The sequence below is a fragment of the Pholis gunnellus genome (assembly GCF_910591455.1).
Source record: "Pholis gunnellus genome assembly, chromosome: 6".
NCBI lineage: Eukaryota > Metazoa > Chordata > Actinopteri > Perciformes > Pholidae > Pholis > Pholis gunnellus.
Window position 1 is genome coordinate 8606030 of NC_136532.1, and position 17269 is coordinate 8623298.

The 17269-nt window shown below is 45.9% G+C and overlaps 2 protein-coding genes across 2 annotated transcripts; one reads left to right on the top strand and one right to left on the bottom strand.

Annotated features, from left to right (window-relative positions):
* Positions 1-499: 499 nt before the first annotated feature.
* On the top strand, positions 500-2145 carry smim15 (small integral membrane protein 15). The gene is made up of 2 exons (XM_079161644.1): positions 500-569; positions 1817-2145. The coding sequence occupies exon 2, from the start codon at positions 1848-1850 to the stop codon at positions 2070-2072; it is 225 nt and encodes a 74-aa protein (XP_079017770.1). The 5' UTR covers positions 500-569; positions 1817-1847; the 3' UTR covers positions 2073-2145.
* A 1299-nt stretch (positions 2146-3444) lies between these two features.
* On the bottom strand, positions 3445-17224 carry ndufaf2 (NADH:ubiquinone oxidoreductase complex assembly factor 2). The gene is made up of 4 exons (XM_079161852.1): positions 17048-17224; positions 7411-7500; positions 6334-6374; positions 3445-4192 (listed from the first exon to the last, which is right to left on the bottom strand). The coding sequence occupies exons 1-4, from the start codon at positions 17160-17162 to the stop codon at positions 3956-3958; spliced, it is 483 nt and encodes a 160-aa protein (XP_079017978.1). The 5' UTR covers positions 17163-17224; the 3' UTR covers positions 3445-3955.
* Positions 17225-17269: the final 45 nt, after the last annotated feature.

Here is a 17269-nt window from a genome sequence, read left to right on the forward strand (position 1 = left end):
CCAGAGAGCTATACCCACACTTTTACTTTTATAAACGGATCATAATCCAACACATTCCTTCCTCTCAGAGACACAACATTTTCATTTTTACATTTCAAACTCTGTACCCTCGATAAATAAAACATTCTCAAATGCTTTGATTTCACAGTGATTAAACGTATGGCTTACCTTTGCAAAGTTCTTTTTAACTCACATTTGACCACGTATTCATGTTCCTAAAATGATTTAACAATAAAACAACAACAACAACGATAAAATAGTGTTATGACCATCCTGCTGCTTTCATTCAATCTTCTATGACACTGTACAGGAACCCAATTTGTATGGAATAGTGTGCAATAGTATAGCCAAAGCACCGCATTAACTAGTCTACTGCATCATTTGTATGCCCTGTATTTTGATCATCTATACATCCATTTGCTAAGCCTAAAGGACTACATGTCCCATCTTTCCAGTAACGCGTCATATCCAATCACGAGCCGGGACCACGTCAGCTAACGTTACACTTCCCGGAACAGGGAGGAGCTGGTACTGATTATCGTGGATATAAACATCATCTCTGCACATTGGTAAATTTATTTTGTATTTATTTCGTTTTCGGCACCACTCGATTATGAAATGTATAGATTCGTTGTTTCGTCACGTTCATATGCGTTGTTGTTACGCTTTTAGCCGGTTGTCAGTGCTCTAAAGTTAGGCCGTTATGGATGGGCGGGGGTCAGCTAGCTTAGCTAACGTTAGTATAAAATGTAAATGTATCATCTGTGTCTCATATGTTTAGATATAATCCTAGTGGCAGACAAGGTCAATGTGTCATATATGCATGTTTGTATGAGGCTGTTGCTAGAGTAAATAGTTTATAACGGTTTTCAGAATGTAGCTAACTGATGCTAGCTTCGACTCGGGTTGATGCTAGTTAGCCAGTAGCTTGTGATCATTAGCAATTTGCGAGGGACTGTTAAGTCGGTGCGCTCAACAAGTAGCAATAATCTACAATAACTGGTAACTAAATACAACCATAGTGGTGTCTTAATGTATCATGTCAGTGATGCCAGTCGGTAACATTGGGACAAAGATGGCCCATGGCGTGATAACATATTTCAAAATGAAATGTAAGCTTCCTATGTTTTCCCAGTGAGTTAATTGGGAATTAGCTAACGTTACAGCTAATGCTAGCTAACGGTAGTTAAAATACAGGGCCAGTTTATATTTATTTGTGACTAAAGACTTTATTAAATATCCTTAATTTCAGTAGTCAATATTGTGAGAACAGTTACTAAGTCAGGGGTGTTTTGTCAGTCTCGTATGTAGTAACGTTAATGTTACCAAACTGTATTATGTATATATAATGTTTCATCCGTCGAAGATGTATCATTAACGTTAGTTCTTGAACAATTGACCCTGAATATAATTACGTTGAGTTCAATTACCCTTAACTCAGCAGTATTTTAGATTTTGTGACTTGATTGACTAAATAACCACTACTACTACTTCACAATATGTGCCTTAACCATTACGCAAGCAGGAAACCCCAACATATTGCCTGTATATAGTGCTTTATTCTCTTGTATCAATTTGAGAAAGTACCATTGTCAAGTATTCAAATTGCTGCTTAGCTCGACAGGTTGTATATCTGGTTTAATGCTAGCACTAACCACAGTTTCAAAGAACCAAATGTAGCTTTGTCATCTTGCTTTTTTTGTGCAACCAGCAGTCCAAAACCAATAACCCTTTGGTTGTTGATATAAATATGTTTTTTGCACAAATCACTCTGCCTTGATTATTCACCGCTTTCTCTCCTGGTACCGTTTCTCAGGTTTGATTAAGCCTCATTGTTGCCGACCAGGATGATTGACGTTCGGGCATGGGCAGAGTATGTGGTGGAATGGGCTGCCAAAGACCCCTACGGTTTCCTCACCACTGTCATCCTGGCTCTCACGCCTCTCTTCATTGCCAGTGCACTGCTGTCCTGGAAACTGGCCAAGATGATTGAGGCACGTGACCGGGAACAGAAGAAAAAGCAGAAACGTCAGGAAAACATAGCCAAGGCCAAGAGGACCAAGAAAGACTAAGCCTGTGGGTAGATTGAGGGCATACCAAAAAAAAAAACAGGAGGAGCAACCACCACGCTCACAGTCCTCCTTATTCCAATAATGACACGGTGCCCTTCGTTGTCCCAGCCCTGCTGTCAGCACTGGGCCTCTACGCCTCATATCCAGGGCAGGAGTCTGGCCCTGCGGGCCCAACGGTGCTGAGACGGACAGTACTGCCCGAAAGAGGCTCGTCCCAGTGGGACTTTGGTCAGCAAGAGCACAGTGGTCATCTGTATGATGTTATTGTACAGGAATCCACTGATTATATTGTGCAGCTGTTGCAACACCTTGCATTCCATTGTTAACGTCCGTGTTCTGCTGAATTGACGATTTAATGAGCATACTGGAACTTTTCCCCAAAATATCCCAAATACAACTTTTTAATCAATAAAGTTTTCATGGTTGATAAGAAAATCTAATTTCCTCTTTGTGCATTTAATATTGGACTCTGGAGTGCTTTTACTTTTAAAGTATTCATCCCCTAATGTTTAGTTGTATTGTACCAGATTGCATTTAACTGGGCTTTTATGTACTGGTGGTCAGAAAAGACACAAATATCAAACAGAAAACAATTCTCTACAAATTCATTGCAAATGTGCAGCAGCCAGTTGTCTTTAGAAGCAGCATATGTTACAATAACTTACCAGTGAGATGTGAATTCAGGTTAAATACCCACTGCTGGTTAAGTTATGTAACAGCTGTAAAAGGTGCTTTTATTAAATATCGACTTGAAAGGAGAGAGCCAGGATTGTTTTGGCCAGGTTTTGTTATTCAGCCTATTTAGTATGTTCTTTGTATACTGTATACTCTAAATTTAGATGCATTTGCAAAGATGTGTTGAATTTGGTACTTATTTGTTTTATTAAATACAAATTACCTTCACTGTGACTCAGTGTAAATTAAAACATTACAAAGTCCAGTGAGGTTTTATAGGTACTGTGATTCTTGTGAAGAAGCAGCGTAAACAGATCATTCTAAATAGACGGATGGACCTGCACACATTTCTTCATATTTCTCTTGAAATTGTATTTCTCCCTGGGTTCAGTCAGAGGATTTAGACAATCATATTGTGTTGGGAGACTATGTTGTCATCGCCAAGATCCTAGTTTATGCTGCTTTCTTTATTTTTTTTAAGCCCTACTGAACTTTCTCCAGCAACTCTGAAAAACATGCACTCTGATCTCAAGTGAAAGGACTTCTTACTGGGGATCAATACACTGTAACATTATTCAGTCCTTTGATTTGTGATTTACAAGCAGTGGACACCACCTCCATGACAAACAGTTCAATTTAGTGTCAACCGTGATCTTATCTACGTTATTCCCACAGGATTAAACGTGCTCCCTCAACAAGTAATGCTTTTCAATCTTTACAATGTCAAATGTTGCTCACTGAGGGATATTTAAAGCAACTGCACAATTTTTCTGGTTCAGTTCACTGGTGAGGAGTAAATGGCAATTTCATTAAAATAGTTACAATTTATTGGAAAATGTACACTATCCCTTACACAAGAGTATTTGCTGAACTCCATGACTACTGAAAGTACGACCATTTCAGTTGTGGTCCCTTACATTCAGCTTCAAGATGAGCGGTGCTTATTGTCTTGTGTATATACAATATACAGAGCGGGACTAGAAAAATGGAAATGCCTATATAATGTAATACAGGCCAATAAAACAGCCTTGAAATAAACACTTCCTTCGTGAAACAGAGAGGAGTTGATCAAACTGGTCATCTCAGAAGTTCTAGTCTCACCTGAAAGTGAATTTCAGTTTCACACAGGAAGTATTTATTGTTGTAAGATTTTTCTATTAGATTGTATCAAACATCACAGCGGCCTCAGTGCATGTGGACGTCTCAGTCTATTTCTTGGGCAGCCAGGAGCCGGGCTGGAAGGTGTTTGCAGTGCTGGTGGGGTCTTCGCTGATCTCCTGCTTGCCGAAGCCGGTGGTGGATGCGTGGCCCTTCGCCACAGTCTTTGCCGAAGTCGCCACCAGACCTTCCTCATACTCCTGAGCCTGTAGGGCCAGATCTTTCTCCTCCACCCCCTTGGCCTTCAGTTTGATGTTCTCCCTGTAAGACTCATTCTTCAGCAGCTCCTATAAAACACACACACACAGGTGGACGTACAGCACATGCATATTCAAGGTTTTCTGCAGTGGTAACCAAATTAAATTGAATACATCATAGAATGCAATTTACTTTCTTTTTTTTCATGGCCACGCCTGTCAAAGAATGATGGAAAACCAGGAGGGATGATGCGGCCTAGAATCATTTATTAAGTATATGAAGTTATTGACATTCATGGCATATTTTTGTCAGCGCTTCCCAGCTACATAACAAGAATTCCTCATAATAGAATCCGTTTACGTGACCTGGACCCAGATAAGCGGCAGAGGATTGATTAAGTGATTAAAATGCATTGATTTAGGTTTTTGCTGAAATCAACACTTAGCGCATTATGAATCGATGAGCTTCCTCCCCGCTGTCCTGTTTGGTTTGATGCCGCTGACTGAAACTCCTCCTGCTCATGCAATCCACCATCACAACTAACCCACTTGTAGGATTATAGATGTATGACGCCTCCCTACAGCCCGCAGCCATATGCAAAAAGAGTTAAAACTATTGTTACCGTCTACGACAGATATTCAAGACCCTTGTAAACAAATTTCTATTTCTATTACCTTACTTTTTGAGGGATCTGAATCGTTGCAGATACCCAGATATTGCATGTTGTAGTCTGTGACACCATGTATAAATGCTGGTCTTTAGGGGTGGGTGATATGGATAAAATCCCCCATCATGGTATATGTAATTTTTGTATTTATTTTGAGAATAACGATACATTTCAAGGTACTTTCGCGCCATATCGCCCATCCCTACCAGACGTCATCTACAAATGTCTGTGGTGTTGGCGATGTTGAGGTGGCGGTTTCTTGAAGTTGTGAGAGAATGGACTGTGACTACAAGATCACTTACTGGACCCTCCAAACTGTCCTGCAAAACCGAACCAGTGATAACTTTCCCTCCTTCCATCAACTACCTTTTGAAAGGAAACAAAAAGTCAACTGCTCACCGGTCAAAGCAGAAGAGTCCCGAAGTCGCACTGGGAAGCTTCCAGGAACAAATGTGTCCGTCTATGTATGAGGTATTAACTAAAAAAAAAGTACCAACATGTTCCGTTAAACTAGATTGTTTAAAAATGTAGCGCTTGGAACGGATCGGTAAACCAACACGACAGGAGGCAATAAAAATAACAGCCATTCTAGCTCATGGAAACAATTAGAACTCGAACATGCTGTAGTTCACCAGTGGAATAGTTACCCACTTGAGCCACAGCTAGTGTCCAGTGATGTGAGCCTCTCCCTAGCATGAGAAGCCAAAAAGGAAGGGGGGGGGGGGGGGGGACTGGGCATAATGCTGTTGTGTTCTGGCAGAACTGAAGGACTGGAAAAGAGAGGGGCGAGCCGTGGCCAAAAAGCCCCGCTTTGGGGAGGGAGACAAACATACTGAGCTGCTTTTCCAGCCTGTTAATGACAGGATTTAATCCAATCAATTTATGTCGGCTTGGACCGGGAAGAGAGGGAGCGTGACAAGGGGTAGGGTAATGTGCTGGGAGTGAAGCCTTGGCCACATCAACACTGTCCAGCTGTCGGTGGCAGCTATTGGGCAGACGCAAGGCAGAAAATTGGAAGAGAATGTTCTGGCAATGGAGGCAGGGGATGGCATTGGCCACTGGCAGGGACAGAGGACAGACAGATAGAAGGAGTGCCTGGGTATTGGCCTTCCAAGGGATTTCCTATAGACCCACATTTCGCCGGCCAAATAATTTCCAGCATTCTCGCATTTAAAGAGCAATAAACCCAGTGAGAGGTACACGAGGGGGGGGGGGGGGGGGGGGGGGGGGGGGGGGACTACTCTCACTTCACCGTTCCCATCTTGGAGACTGCCAGAAATAAAACACAAAAAAGCCGAGACGCAGGCTTTTTGCTGGAAAAAAAGAAAAAGAAAGTAAACTAGGACATGGTGTCAGTGAGCCCCTTGTTCAGAGGCTGTCTTTGCTCTCCGCCTCGCCATCAATGCACTTCAGCTGCTGTTTATTTTAACACCTGTCCCCCAAAGTTCCTGGATCCAGTTCGAAACGGTAAGATAAAAACAAATCAAAGCCTTTCCTTGCTTCTTTCCCTCCCTTGTAACCAGCCCCCCAGAGTCCAACCATCAGCACAGCGGGGAGACGTACCTTGGCGGAGGGGGGCTCCTTCCGTCTGCCTCGGATCCAAGCTGGAGAGGAGGAGGAGCAGGAGGAGCAGGAGAAGAGATGAGGAAAAAGAAAGGAAAAAAAAAAAAGAAGAGTGAGAACACCCACACAAACATACGCGGCATAAACAAAACCTGCAGTCATATTTCAAGGCTGCGGCTATAGCATCACTGGAGTTTCGGGGCACTACAGTAACGCGGTGCATAACCAAGCTAGTTGGGGGGGGGGGGTTTCACTTTGTTTAGTTTCAAAGTTTTCACTTTGTTTAGTTTCATTTCACTTAGCGAACCATGGGGAAACCTGCAGAATGGTAAAAGTTATACACATGATAAGCTCAACACACCAGTGCTGCTTTAGTGGAGGCAGAGCGGGGCCGCTGAGCGCCGTGTCTCAGAAGAGGCAGTGTGAATCGGCTCTGATCTTTGGATTTGAAAGTACACACTCTGTCATTCTCCATCAGTAGCTCTGTCCTTCTCTCTCCTCCTGAGTAGAACTGTGTCTGTCTGTCTCCTTTTTTTTCTTTTTAAGGAGCTCTATTTTGGCTGAGCTGGCTGCACAGCAGAGCAGGTTAAAGGGAGCCAGAGAGAGAGAAGAGAGAGAGAGATTTTCTAACTCTTCCTCCAGCTAGTGCAGGGATTCTGGGCCTCTTTTATCCCTCTCTTATTTGCATCCTGATGAAAATGCATGAGGGATGGGGCGAAGCAGGATGAGGGGTTTAAGGTGGATAAAGCCCGTCTGAGACAGAGGAAACAGTTTGTATCCAGTTGTAAGAAATTTGAAACACTATTTCATGACAAGGTTGTATAACACCAGCAGAAGGCATCTTTGATAAACTCATGAATACACTTTTCCCTACCCCCCATCTCACTGTATGAAACACAACCAAAACAAAAAAGAATCAATGGATTAGCCTAGGCCCCAATAGATGCAGCCATGAATCTGTTATTCCATGTATTTGTGCAGCACTTTGTGTACCGTGCTGGGCCGCTCTCCGGTTAACATTTATCCGTGTTAGTGATAGTTAAAGCACGTGACAGTGATGCTGTGGTCCAGACTTACCGTCCCACTCCATCGGTATGCTGCCCTCGATATACTCATATTCTGTCGGATTGGCTGCCTCTACCAGCCGCTTGGCACGGACGAGCCTGCCTGGAAAACCACAAAAAAAAAAACAGAAAAACAAACTGAAAAAAAAAGTAGAGAAAGAGGGGAGCAAGAGATGCTCAACGGCGGTGCATTCGAAACGCAAAAGGAACACAAACAAACACAAAGAGGCGCGGGCAGACGGCTCTCAGTCTCCCGCTCGCACAGACACGCGTGATGCAGACAGACGCACAGACACGCAAATACACAGAGGGATGACAGCACTGTGACAGGCCGTGGATGATTACCTCGCGGCCCTCGGGCCCTTCTCCTCAGATCTCGCTGAGTGGCTCCAAATCTGGGCTAAGCCTTTATGCAAATCAGCCTTCCCTTTAACCCAACCAACCACAGCCCCCCTCGCTCGCAGGCTCCTCCAATCGCGGCGCTCTGGCTAACAATGCCCTCCAAAAATCAACATCAAGCCGAGCCGGAGACAAAAGAGGTCAGATATCACAGAGAACAGGAGAGGCACGAGCCGCGTGGAATATTAAGTGCTCCTCTCCCTATCTGTATACAGCACGACGCTTGCTAGCAGCAAGGCCACCGCCAATTATTTTTGGTCGAATCTGCTGATTAGACAAGTTCGGCTGGCACACAATGACATGGAGACGGAGGTAGATGGGACAGGGGTAATGGGCGGAGGAGGGGGGGGGGGGGGGGGCAATGGATAGACATAGAGACAGAATTAGGGGGAGCGAGAGAATTAAGAAAGAGCCAGTTGCGTTGTGTCTTTATACAGTGTTCTCTACTAACAAGTGTTTCCATAGTCTCTCCTCGCAGGTAGCCGGATGCCCGTGCATCGCTCCCATCCCTCGAAGAAATGATGAGGCAAGGAAGGAGGGGGTAGAAGGAGGGAGGGAAGGAGGGGGAGCGAGAGAGAGAGAGAGAGAGAGAGAGAGGGAGAGAGGGAGTGATGATGCATGGCAAACATGGCTCGGAGAAGAGAAATGGATGGGCAAGGAAAACAACACGCTCCAAAACACAGACAATCTGTCAGGATTCCATCACCGTTTCTCCGCAGCTGACTGGACATGGACAAATGGAGGCAACCACCTCCATGCACACGGCAGACTGATGGCCTTAATGTTTACTTCAGCCATAACAGATAGCCGCGGCGCTGGGATGGATGAAGGATGGCACTCAAAAGTGGCTGAGCGAGCGTATGCGCGCGGGAAGGCCGCGCTTGCTCGTGCCTTCTTCCCAAAAGTTGTTCGGCCCCCCCCCCCCCCCCACCCGTGAAGACAAAAACGTTTGTTCACGCATGTGCTGCTCTGTGATTACGCCCTATGAGCAGGATTCCTTCCCATACTTTATCCAGCCTATATAGTAATCAGGTCAGCTAATTAGGCTATTGCTTTGGTTTCTGCGTTGGCTCCCACTAGATTGTCACTATAGGGCTTCACAGGCTCCAGCTCTGCAGCTTCAGGTTTCTTATATCCAGGTCTGACAAAACAACACTGTGTCCTCTCACCTTATCCGAGACGCTGGCCCGGCATCGTGTAAAACACATCCTGTGATCCCCACATTTGTTTACATTTGTGCCTTAAAAGGCCTTCTGAGAAACGATTTTCTTAGAAGCCCCCCCCCCCCATGGTAGCAGAACAAAAATAACTGCCAGCAAACAAAAGGCTGCGTTCTCTAGGCAATACTCACAAATACGTTTAACAGGTATGCTAATTGTAAGACACATCCTATCCGTATTTGCATTGGCGGGGGTGGCAACAGACAGAAATGGTACAATTATGATACAGTCCCCACATGCAATGTGCTTAACTACAGCTAATGCCTAACTAATAAGCATAAAGAGAGGCACCCACTTTTTCCTCTATCTCTATCTCTCCGCTAGGTTGTACCCCCCCCCCCTCTCTGCCACACTCCAACATGGCTCTCCTCTTGTCTTGTTGCTTTTGCAGCATGACTAAACCCCTTCCACCACGGCTTTTATCCCTGGATTTGAATAACAAATACAGTATGTACATATATTTATGAAACACGGCTGATCCTCCCACCACATACACTTTGGGAGGAGGCTTGTCGGTCTGATTGGGGGGGGGGGGGGGGGGGGGGGATCTCGCTCTCTTGGTAATCTCTGAGCTGGGACAACTGCAGAACAACACATAGGCCAAGGCTACGAACCGCACCGCTCTACAAATATAACTACAAAAGTTCAAAAGGAACGCACCACTTCAGATGAACGGTATAACAAGCAACACACGTTACTTGTGGACGTCGGTGTTATTGAAGAATGGATTTACTGCGTATAGGCCTACTCCTCACGTAACATAGCAGAACAGAATTGGCCTGGCACATCGTTTGCTTAGTGAATTCTGAGCTCAGGGGGCTGCCTGCAACAGCAACAATTACTGTCATTACTAATTAATACATTCTTTTTTTTTTTTGTCTTTTTTTTTTGGCCCAAAGCCCAAACGTTACTTACTTTGTTTGATCCAGTCAAAAAATAATAATATAAATACAATTTTATATATATATATATATATATATATATATATATATATATATATAAAAGGTATAGTGCTGTAGTGCTATTAAATGTGCCAGCATGAAAAATACAACCAGCTATTTAAAATGTATATAATACGCCCCCCCCCAAAAATAATCTCTTCATTAACAATATTTAACCAGCAAGTTCTGTTTTTTACTGGAAAAATATCAGTCGAGATCCACTGATTATCAATAGAACGAGTAACTGAATTATATAATCCTCAACGTTAGCTTCGTATAGTCTGTACTTTAAGATCTGTCAGGCAGTCAGCAAATTGGGTGTAGGGAGGGGGGGAAGAGAGAGAGAGAGAGAGAGAGAGAGAGAGAGAGAGAGAGAGAGAGAGAGAGAGAGAGAGAGAGAGAGAGAGAGAGATGGAAGACAGAGAGAGATGTGAAAGGTGTTAGGAGCTCTCGATCTCAGTGGGCCCCTTTGTGACAGGTCTGCCTTCTCATCACTCACTAGGGGAAACCTACTTACCAGTCAAACACACACACACACATACACACACACACAAACAACACACACACACACACTGGCTAGAGAGCAGGCAGATTAACCTGAGGGACAGGAGCGAGGACGCTGCCTCTTACCGTGAAGGACAAACGCAGCACTGCGTTGGAGAGGGGGAGGGGCCCGGCAGGAGGAACGAAATCCCACCGCATAAATATTCATGAGCCATCTCACCTGTCTGAGTGCGACTCATCTGTGAGCCCGGCTGTGGAACCGGGGGGATGGGGGGGTAGGAGGGGCGAGGGAAGGGAGGAGACGGGTGAGAGGGTTGCCTTGGCAGCCGGGTCGGGAGCCAATCAAACAGCAGGTACGCCTATCCTTCCCGTTCGTTAGAATAAGACGTGATGCGCGCCGAGGGTTGCTCTTTGAACCCTGAACACATCCCGCTAAACTCCATCACCTGCTTCAACACACACACACACACACACACACACACACACACACACACACAACACCCCCGACTTCACACATCAGCTCCCAGGTGAGTGCTGCTGGGGGCGACCTGAGAGGTTTTTCACCTCCACAATGTCATTCTGGAGCACCTTGTGCTGTCTCTCTCTCGCTGTGTGCCTTTCTCCTGCACTCCTGCCTTTGATTACGGAAGCAGATGTCAGGGGAGCGCGCTTCGATCGGCAACATCCGGGTCTACGGAGAGCCCTAAAAACTCAAAGACAGGAACGAAACAGAATGAGCTCTCTGCATCCGACTCCAACTGGTGGACCTACGTCTCATGCTCCTCGTCATCAACCCCGACGTCTATCCTGCAACAAAACAAAACACCACGTCCGCTCGTCTCTGAACAGATTGCAAGGCAGACAAAAGCTCCCGCTTGCAACTCGGGCTCTCCCTCTCAATAGACAACAGAGCAGCTTTCTTGGTCTTCACGGCTGCCGTGGCGGTGGACGAGCAGCGAGTTTTAGGCCCGACACTGTGGCGGAACAAAAAGCAGTCTTGAAGCAGCGAGCCCATCAGCCTGCTTTGAGCCTAGTTTATTCCTCTCCAGCTGAGCTGTCTGCTGGAGAGGGACCGGGGACCAATGCCTGCATGGTAATGGACAGCTTTATGAAGATGGAGTGATCCGATAAGCATCAGCGATACAAGGGCAACCAGGTACCAATACCGACACCATCTCCGTCTCTCTCTCTCTCTCTCTCTGTTCCCCCGGAAAAAAATGGAGGGGATGTGTGAGGCCTGTAACCATGGTTACCCATTAGCCCTGAACCTAGTGACGCGGGATGAGGTTTAGAGGGAAAAGGCCAGCCGCTGTTTTGCATCGGTTCTGGTGAAAGGAGGAGCTTATAGGCGTAAAGTAGGCCTGCTGCTGCTGCTGCTCGACTTTTTTACTCAGCCCTCATTCTGTTTGTCCCTGTTGCTGTCGATCCCGCTGAGGTTTGAGCGACTCACGGCAGAACAGAGGAGAATAATTCATATAAAAAGCAATAACACGCTGAAAAGAATACTCTTGATTTCCCCCGTGTGTTACTTTTAACTAAACGCGGGCGCACTTGAGGGCGGAAGGGACACTTTACCCCCTTCCACTTAAGACCACCCATCCTCTTGAAGTCTGTCCTCTGCCCGACGGGTTAGAGAAAAGGGCCACGGAGAGCCAGGAAGTCAGCTCCTTTGTGAGGCTGTGGAGCGTTGTGGAACCCCCCCTCTCCCCCCTCTCCTCCCTCCCTCTCCTCTGATGCCCATACGTGTGATGTCCATACACCAAGCTGTCCACCCCTTTCCATTCACCTCCATCACTCTCATCCAACCCCCTTCCTTTTCCTTCCATTGCACCTTCAGTCCCCCCCCACCACCACACACTCTTCCTCCATTAACCTACCTCCACCTTCCCTCTCTCCCCCCTCTATCTGTCTGCCTGTTCCACCCACTCATTTCACCCTCTTTCTGCCAGAAACCCTCCTTTCACTTTCACTCTCTCCATTCTTCCCCCCACTACTCTATAATTTCACCCCGTGTGTCAGCATCCCCCTTGTTCTTTGTCACTCACTTTCTATACCCCACCCTCTGTGAATCTCCCTCGGCCTTATCTCTCCTCCCTTGCTCCTCGCCTTATTTCTCTCTGCCTGTCTGCTTTATTAAAATATTCTGAATTGAATAAGCAGCGGCAGGCTCCGGGAGATGTCTGCTTTTGGGTCGGTCCGTCTGTCGGTCTTTCTGGCTGAGTTTCTGACGGACAAGGAGCCCCGAGGTGTCAAAACATCTCGCCGGCCATCTGACCAGAGAGGGAGACAGAGAGAGAGAGAGAGAGAGAGAGCGAGAGCGAGAGAGACGAATGCACCGGACAGTGAATCGCATCCACGCCAAATGAAAAAAATAATCTGATTAATTTGTTGTCTTCCTTCTGTTGGCGTCATCGACCGCATTGAAATAAAAGTGAGACAGGTGACACATAGACACGGGTCTACTGTAGATATGCAGTGTTTCAATAGACCTGCAAGATGCTTGAACTACTGATGTTGGAGCGGGGCCCATTTGGGATCCTCTACCCATAAGAAATAAATGTGCCTGTTTCTCATTTTCGGCATCTATCTTTTCAAATGCCTTTTTAATGAAGTAGTTAAGCCACTCCATAACGCTCCACCACATACACATACAAACACCCACTTGGCAAACAGTATAAAGCAAGATGAGCTAAACCCACTTGGTTTCCCCCCCTATAATGATTAAACAACCTTCATTTAAACCCCATGCATTGCAAAGCTGCTGATCAATTAACGTGTTTTACTGCGGCGGCCCTGGACATAGCCGCTCCATCGTGAACACCGACTGGGTGTCCTACAGTAGGATAGACCCTCCTTCATCACACTCTGGGGATGACTTGTGGCAGGATAAACAGCCATTTGGACCCTCGTCTCTCTCCGCTGTGACTCTTTCCGTGGAAATATGCGGCTTGAATCAACGCTCTGATGACACACAGCCATCTGTTGTTGTGTTAAGTGTGTTTGGGCATGAAGTGGAGAGAAAACACACAATCGCAGATTTTTTTTTCTTCTTTTTAAAATACAAAGCAGATACAAATGCCCGCACACACACAGTGTGTAGTTGTTATGCCACACAATCTCAGATGCACACCCTAATACAACAACACACACACACCCCTCCTCTCTCAATCCCCAGAGTCACCCATCCTGAAATAGCAGAACTGAGGCCTTTTCAGTTTTCACTTCATAGAACAGAGCTGGGGAATCAAATAAATAATAGACAAAGAGAGAGGGATAGTGATAGGACGACAAGTCAATGCATCTTTTCTCTGCAACAGCGTGGCGCACCTCCGAAGAACCTCTGAATCCCTTCCATTCTCCACACAGTGGAGAGGACCAATAGATTAAAACTGCATGGCACACACCGCTAAAATGAATAGCACTAAAAATACATCCTTTTCACCGAGACATGAAAGGAAACTGCCTTTCCCCTGTCCAGTATTGAGCAGCCATTGATTCCGAGACAAAGGCTACACCTCCTCAAAGAGGTAAGAAAAATAGCAATCATACAGGCAATTATTTTCAAATGTGCCTGCAGCGGCCGATAATGTCAGTGCGCCTCTCTTCCTAAATAAAGGGAGGGAAGGCAGGCGTCAAAGCTGCGGGCCCAAAGCTGAAGACGAATGAGCCCATCCCGCAGAATGCCTCGCTTTCATCTGGGCAGCATGACATGGCGCCCCCATGCAGTGTGAGGCAGAGCCGGGCCTGGGGGACAGACGCGCACAGATAGAGGGAAGAATATAGATTCTCTATTCAGCTCTATGGAGCCAACACACCAAGGCAAAGGCCTTCTAAAGACCAGTGGCCAGATTGCCAGTGGCTTTTCTCTTGTTGCCCTGCCATAGACAACAATCACTGGCGCTCCACAGCCTATAGCCTGGTTCTCTCTGTGGGGCAGAAGCGCACAGTGGGCCTCTTTAGCTGGACCTTTTCTAAAGACGGAGACAGACATTCCGCCTCTCTAGGCGTGTACTTCAGACTCGGGCCTTTTCATTTTGATGTGCAGCAGCAGCAGCAGCAGCATCTGAGGAGAGGGGGATAGAAAGCCCTCCACACACTGCTGAACTATTCCAATGTTGTGAATAGAAATCTTCACTGGATTGGCTTCAAAAAGGAGGCAAAAGAAGAAGAAGAAAAATCCAGAAGCAGCAATGACGGGGAGGGGCAAGAGAAGGAAGGGTTAGCCGGAGAAAAAACAAAAGAGGTCAACCTATAGGGAGGAATCTGGCCAGTTGTTAAAGATCAGATGGGACAGAGTCACATGAAGCTTTTATTTTCCTTAATGTTCTCTCGTACATAGCCTGCCACACACGGAATTGCTTACGCCCCAGTTTTCTAAAGCAAACAGACTGAGAGAGGTAGAAAATGGGAGCAGCAAGGCATGGATAAAGGTGGAGAGGGATTGACTGAACACTTGGGATGGACAAATGAATGGAAGAAGTAGGCAGAGTTGAGAGAGAGAGAGAGAGAGCGAGAGAGACTCCTCACCTACTTCAACCACTACTCCTGTGCTGCAGTGGAAAGCCCTGCGGTCCATGCCTTAAGGCCCTGAGCCCACGCATGGCCTATCAGTTTAAGATCAAAAAGAACCCGCTTTAGCAAGACATATGGACTGAATAATGCATCTGCTTTATTTCCACAAGGCTGGACAGGGTGAGTGGCAGAAAAAAAGAAGAAGAAGAGTACAATGTGTGTGCCATATATTTCCATTTGTTTGTTATGAACGTATATGAGTGTGTATGCGTATGTGCCTGTCTGGCGTTTACGAGTGTGTTTGTTTGGGAAGCCATTTTTTTTTTTTTTCCCCTTCTACAGGCTGACTAGCCTCTCCACAGTGTCAGTCACCGTGATTGGGCGGTGGACACGGTAGCCCGTAGCGTGCTAGAAAATGGACTTCTGTGATGTCTCATTTGAATAGTCTGACAGCCAGGGGTGGAGGAGCAGCCTTGTCATGAATTATAAATACGAGGTGGGCGCAAGTTTCCCCGTCCAAACTGCTGAGAAAAGGTGAAGCACAAAGTCAAGTTAGATAAAAGCGGGTTTGCAACCTGCCAGAGGTCGGCCCCTCTCCAGCGAAACAAAAGGAAAAAGAACCAGCTTGGTTTCACCCTCTTAGAAAAGTACCGATGAATGTTCGCACTATTCAGAACATGCTAGTCAAAGAAAGGCTTTATTGAAGTTGTATGGCGTGGCACCATGAGAGGGAGACAAACACAAGCATGGGGAGGTGGGATATGATTATTCCCAGGTTATTGTGGTGGAGTGTTTTTCCCATATTGGACAAATTCAGTGTCTGGAATAGTGAGCCCTGCACAGGCATAATCATTCTGGTAAATATCATGGCACATAACCCTTTGTTACTAATAAGCCAAAGGCAAAAATGGCTGGTCAACTGATGTCTGGTGCAAGAAAAAGGACCTGTGACCCCTGACATGATTCCTATTGTCTGGACCCCTGTTGATAATTTAAGGTGGTAAACAGAAGGGGAAAGTGGGATAAGCCTGGATTTAGCTAATGAGTTAAACTAAGAACAGCAGCATTTACGCACATTTAGTGCATCACTTTATTCCCCCTAGACAAGTCATGTGCAGTCATATCATACCGACAGTGTTTTTGTTGTAATTTCGTAAAAGCAACAGTCAGTGTGTGTGTAGTGTACCAGTAATATATCAGTATCTTCTTCCTGTGAACACCTTGATCTGTGATTCTTAAATCAAGACTTGCTGAGGTGAGTCATTATAACGGCCAACACCTCTCCACCTCCCTATACTAGACACTCTGTGAGAAAGACAGGACAACTTCGAAGAAGGACGCACAGTGAGCCCGGGATGTTGAGTCCACGAGGCCATGGAGCGTGTCCTTGGCCTTCTCTCAGTCAGAGGCGGTGTGAAGGACGCCACTGGCGTCTCCCACCATGGATTAGCCTTATGACACAGTTCTACTGCTTGGCTTGAGCACGATGTACTGTAGCGCTGCCATGTCTCACTGGGGATATATGACCTCCTTCTAAATCCTCACCGCAGACAAGTAATCATTTCGCCTGCAACAGTGGAGGACTCTTTCCTCTTTGAAGGGCCAGTGACAGCGGAGCTGCCGTCACTGTGCCCCCTAAAAGGAGTTAAAACTGTAGACTAACAAAATCGTATTAAAAAGCTATAAAGGGAATGTTCCAATTGAGGTGGTGGCTCCATCTAGCGGCGAGCTTATAGTACAACAAGGGTGAAAGGGTGAAGGTAAAGTCATATTCACAACAACACGTTAGGAAGAGAGGGGTGACATGCACAACACAAAATACAACGCTGGAATATCAATATTCTATCATCAGAGTACAGTATCCGTATCAAGCCATATCAAAAACACACTGGTTAACAAAAGCTAAGTTTGTCATGGTGAAAACAACAAGGGTCTTGGACAGAAAAAGGCTAAATTAAGTATTACAGATGCTTTTAAAAAAAAGCTATTTTCATTTCTCTGTAGGGGTGGATCAATATTGTAACTGAAATTAATTCATGGCTGGCTGATGTTAGCACAAATAGGCTTAATTTACCTGTCCATGTCTTCTGTTTTGGGATTACGTAATATTTATTCCCCGAGGTATCTGTCCCAACGTGCTCGCGCACTATTCCAAACGTACGCCGCAGAACTCCAGCAATCCTGCTCATCTTCACAGGATTAACCCGACAGTTATTCGGGATGTATGTGGTGTCCCCTGCTAGATGTCTGCCCTCTCACCGGGTTGTTTATGCAAGATGTCATGTGTTGGGTGGAG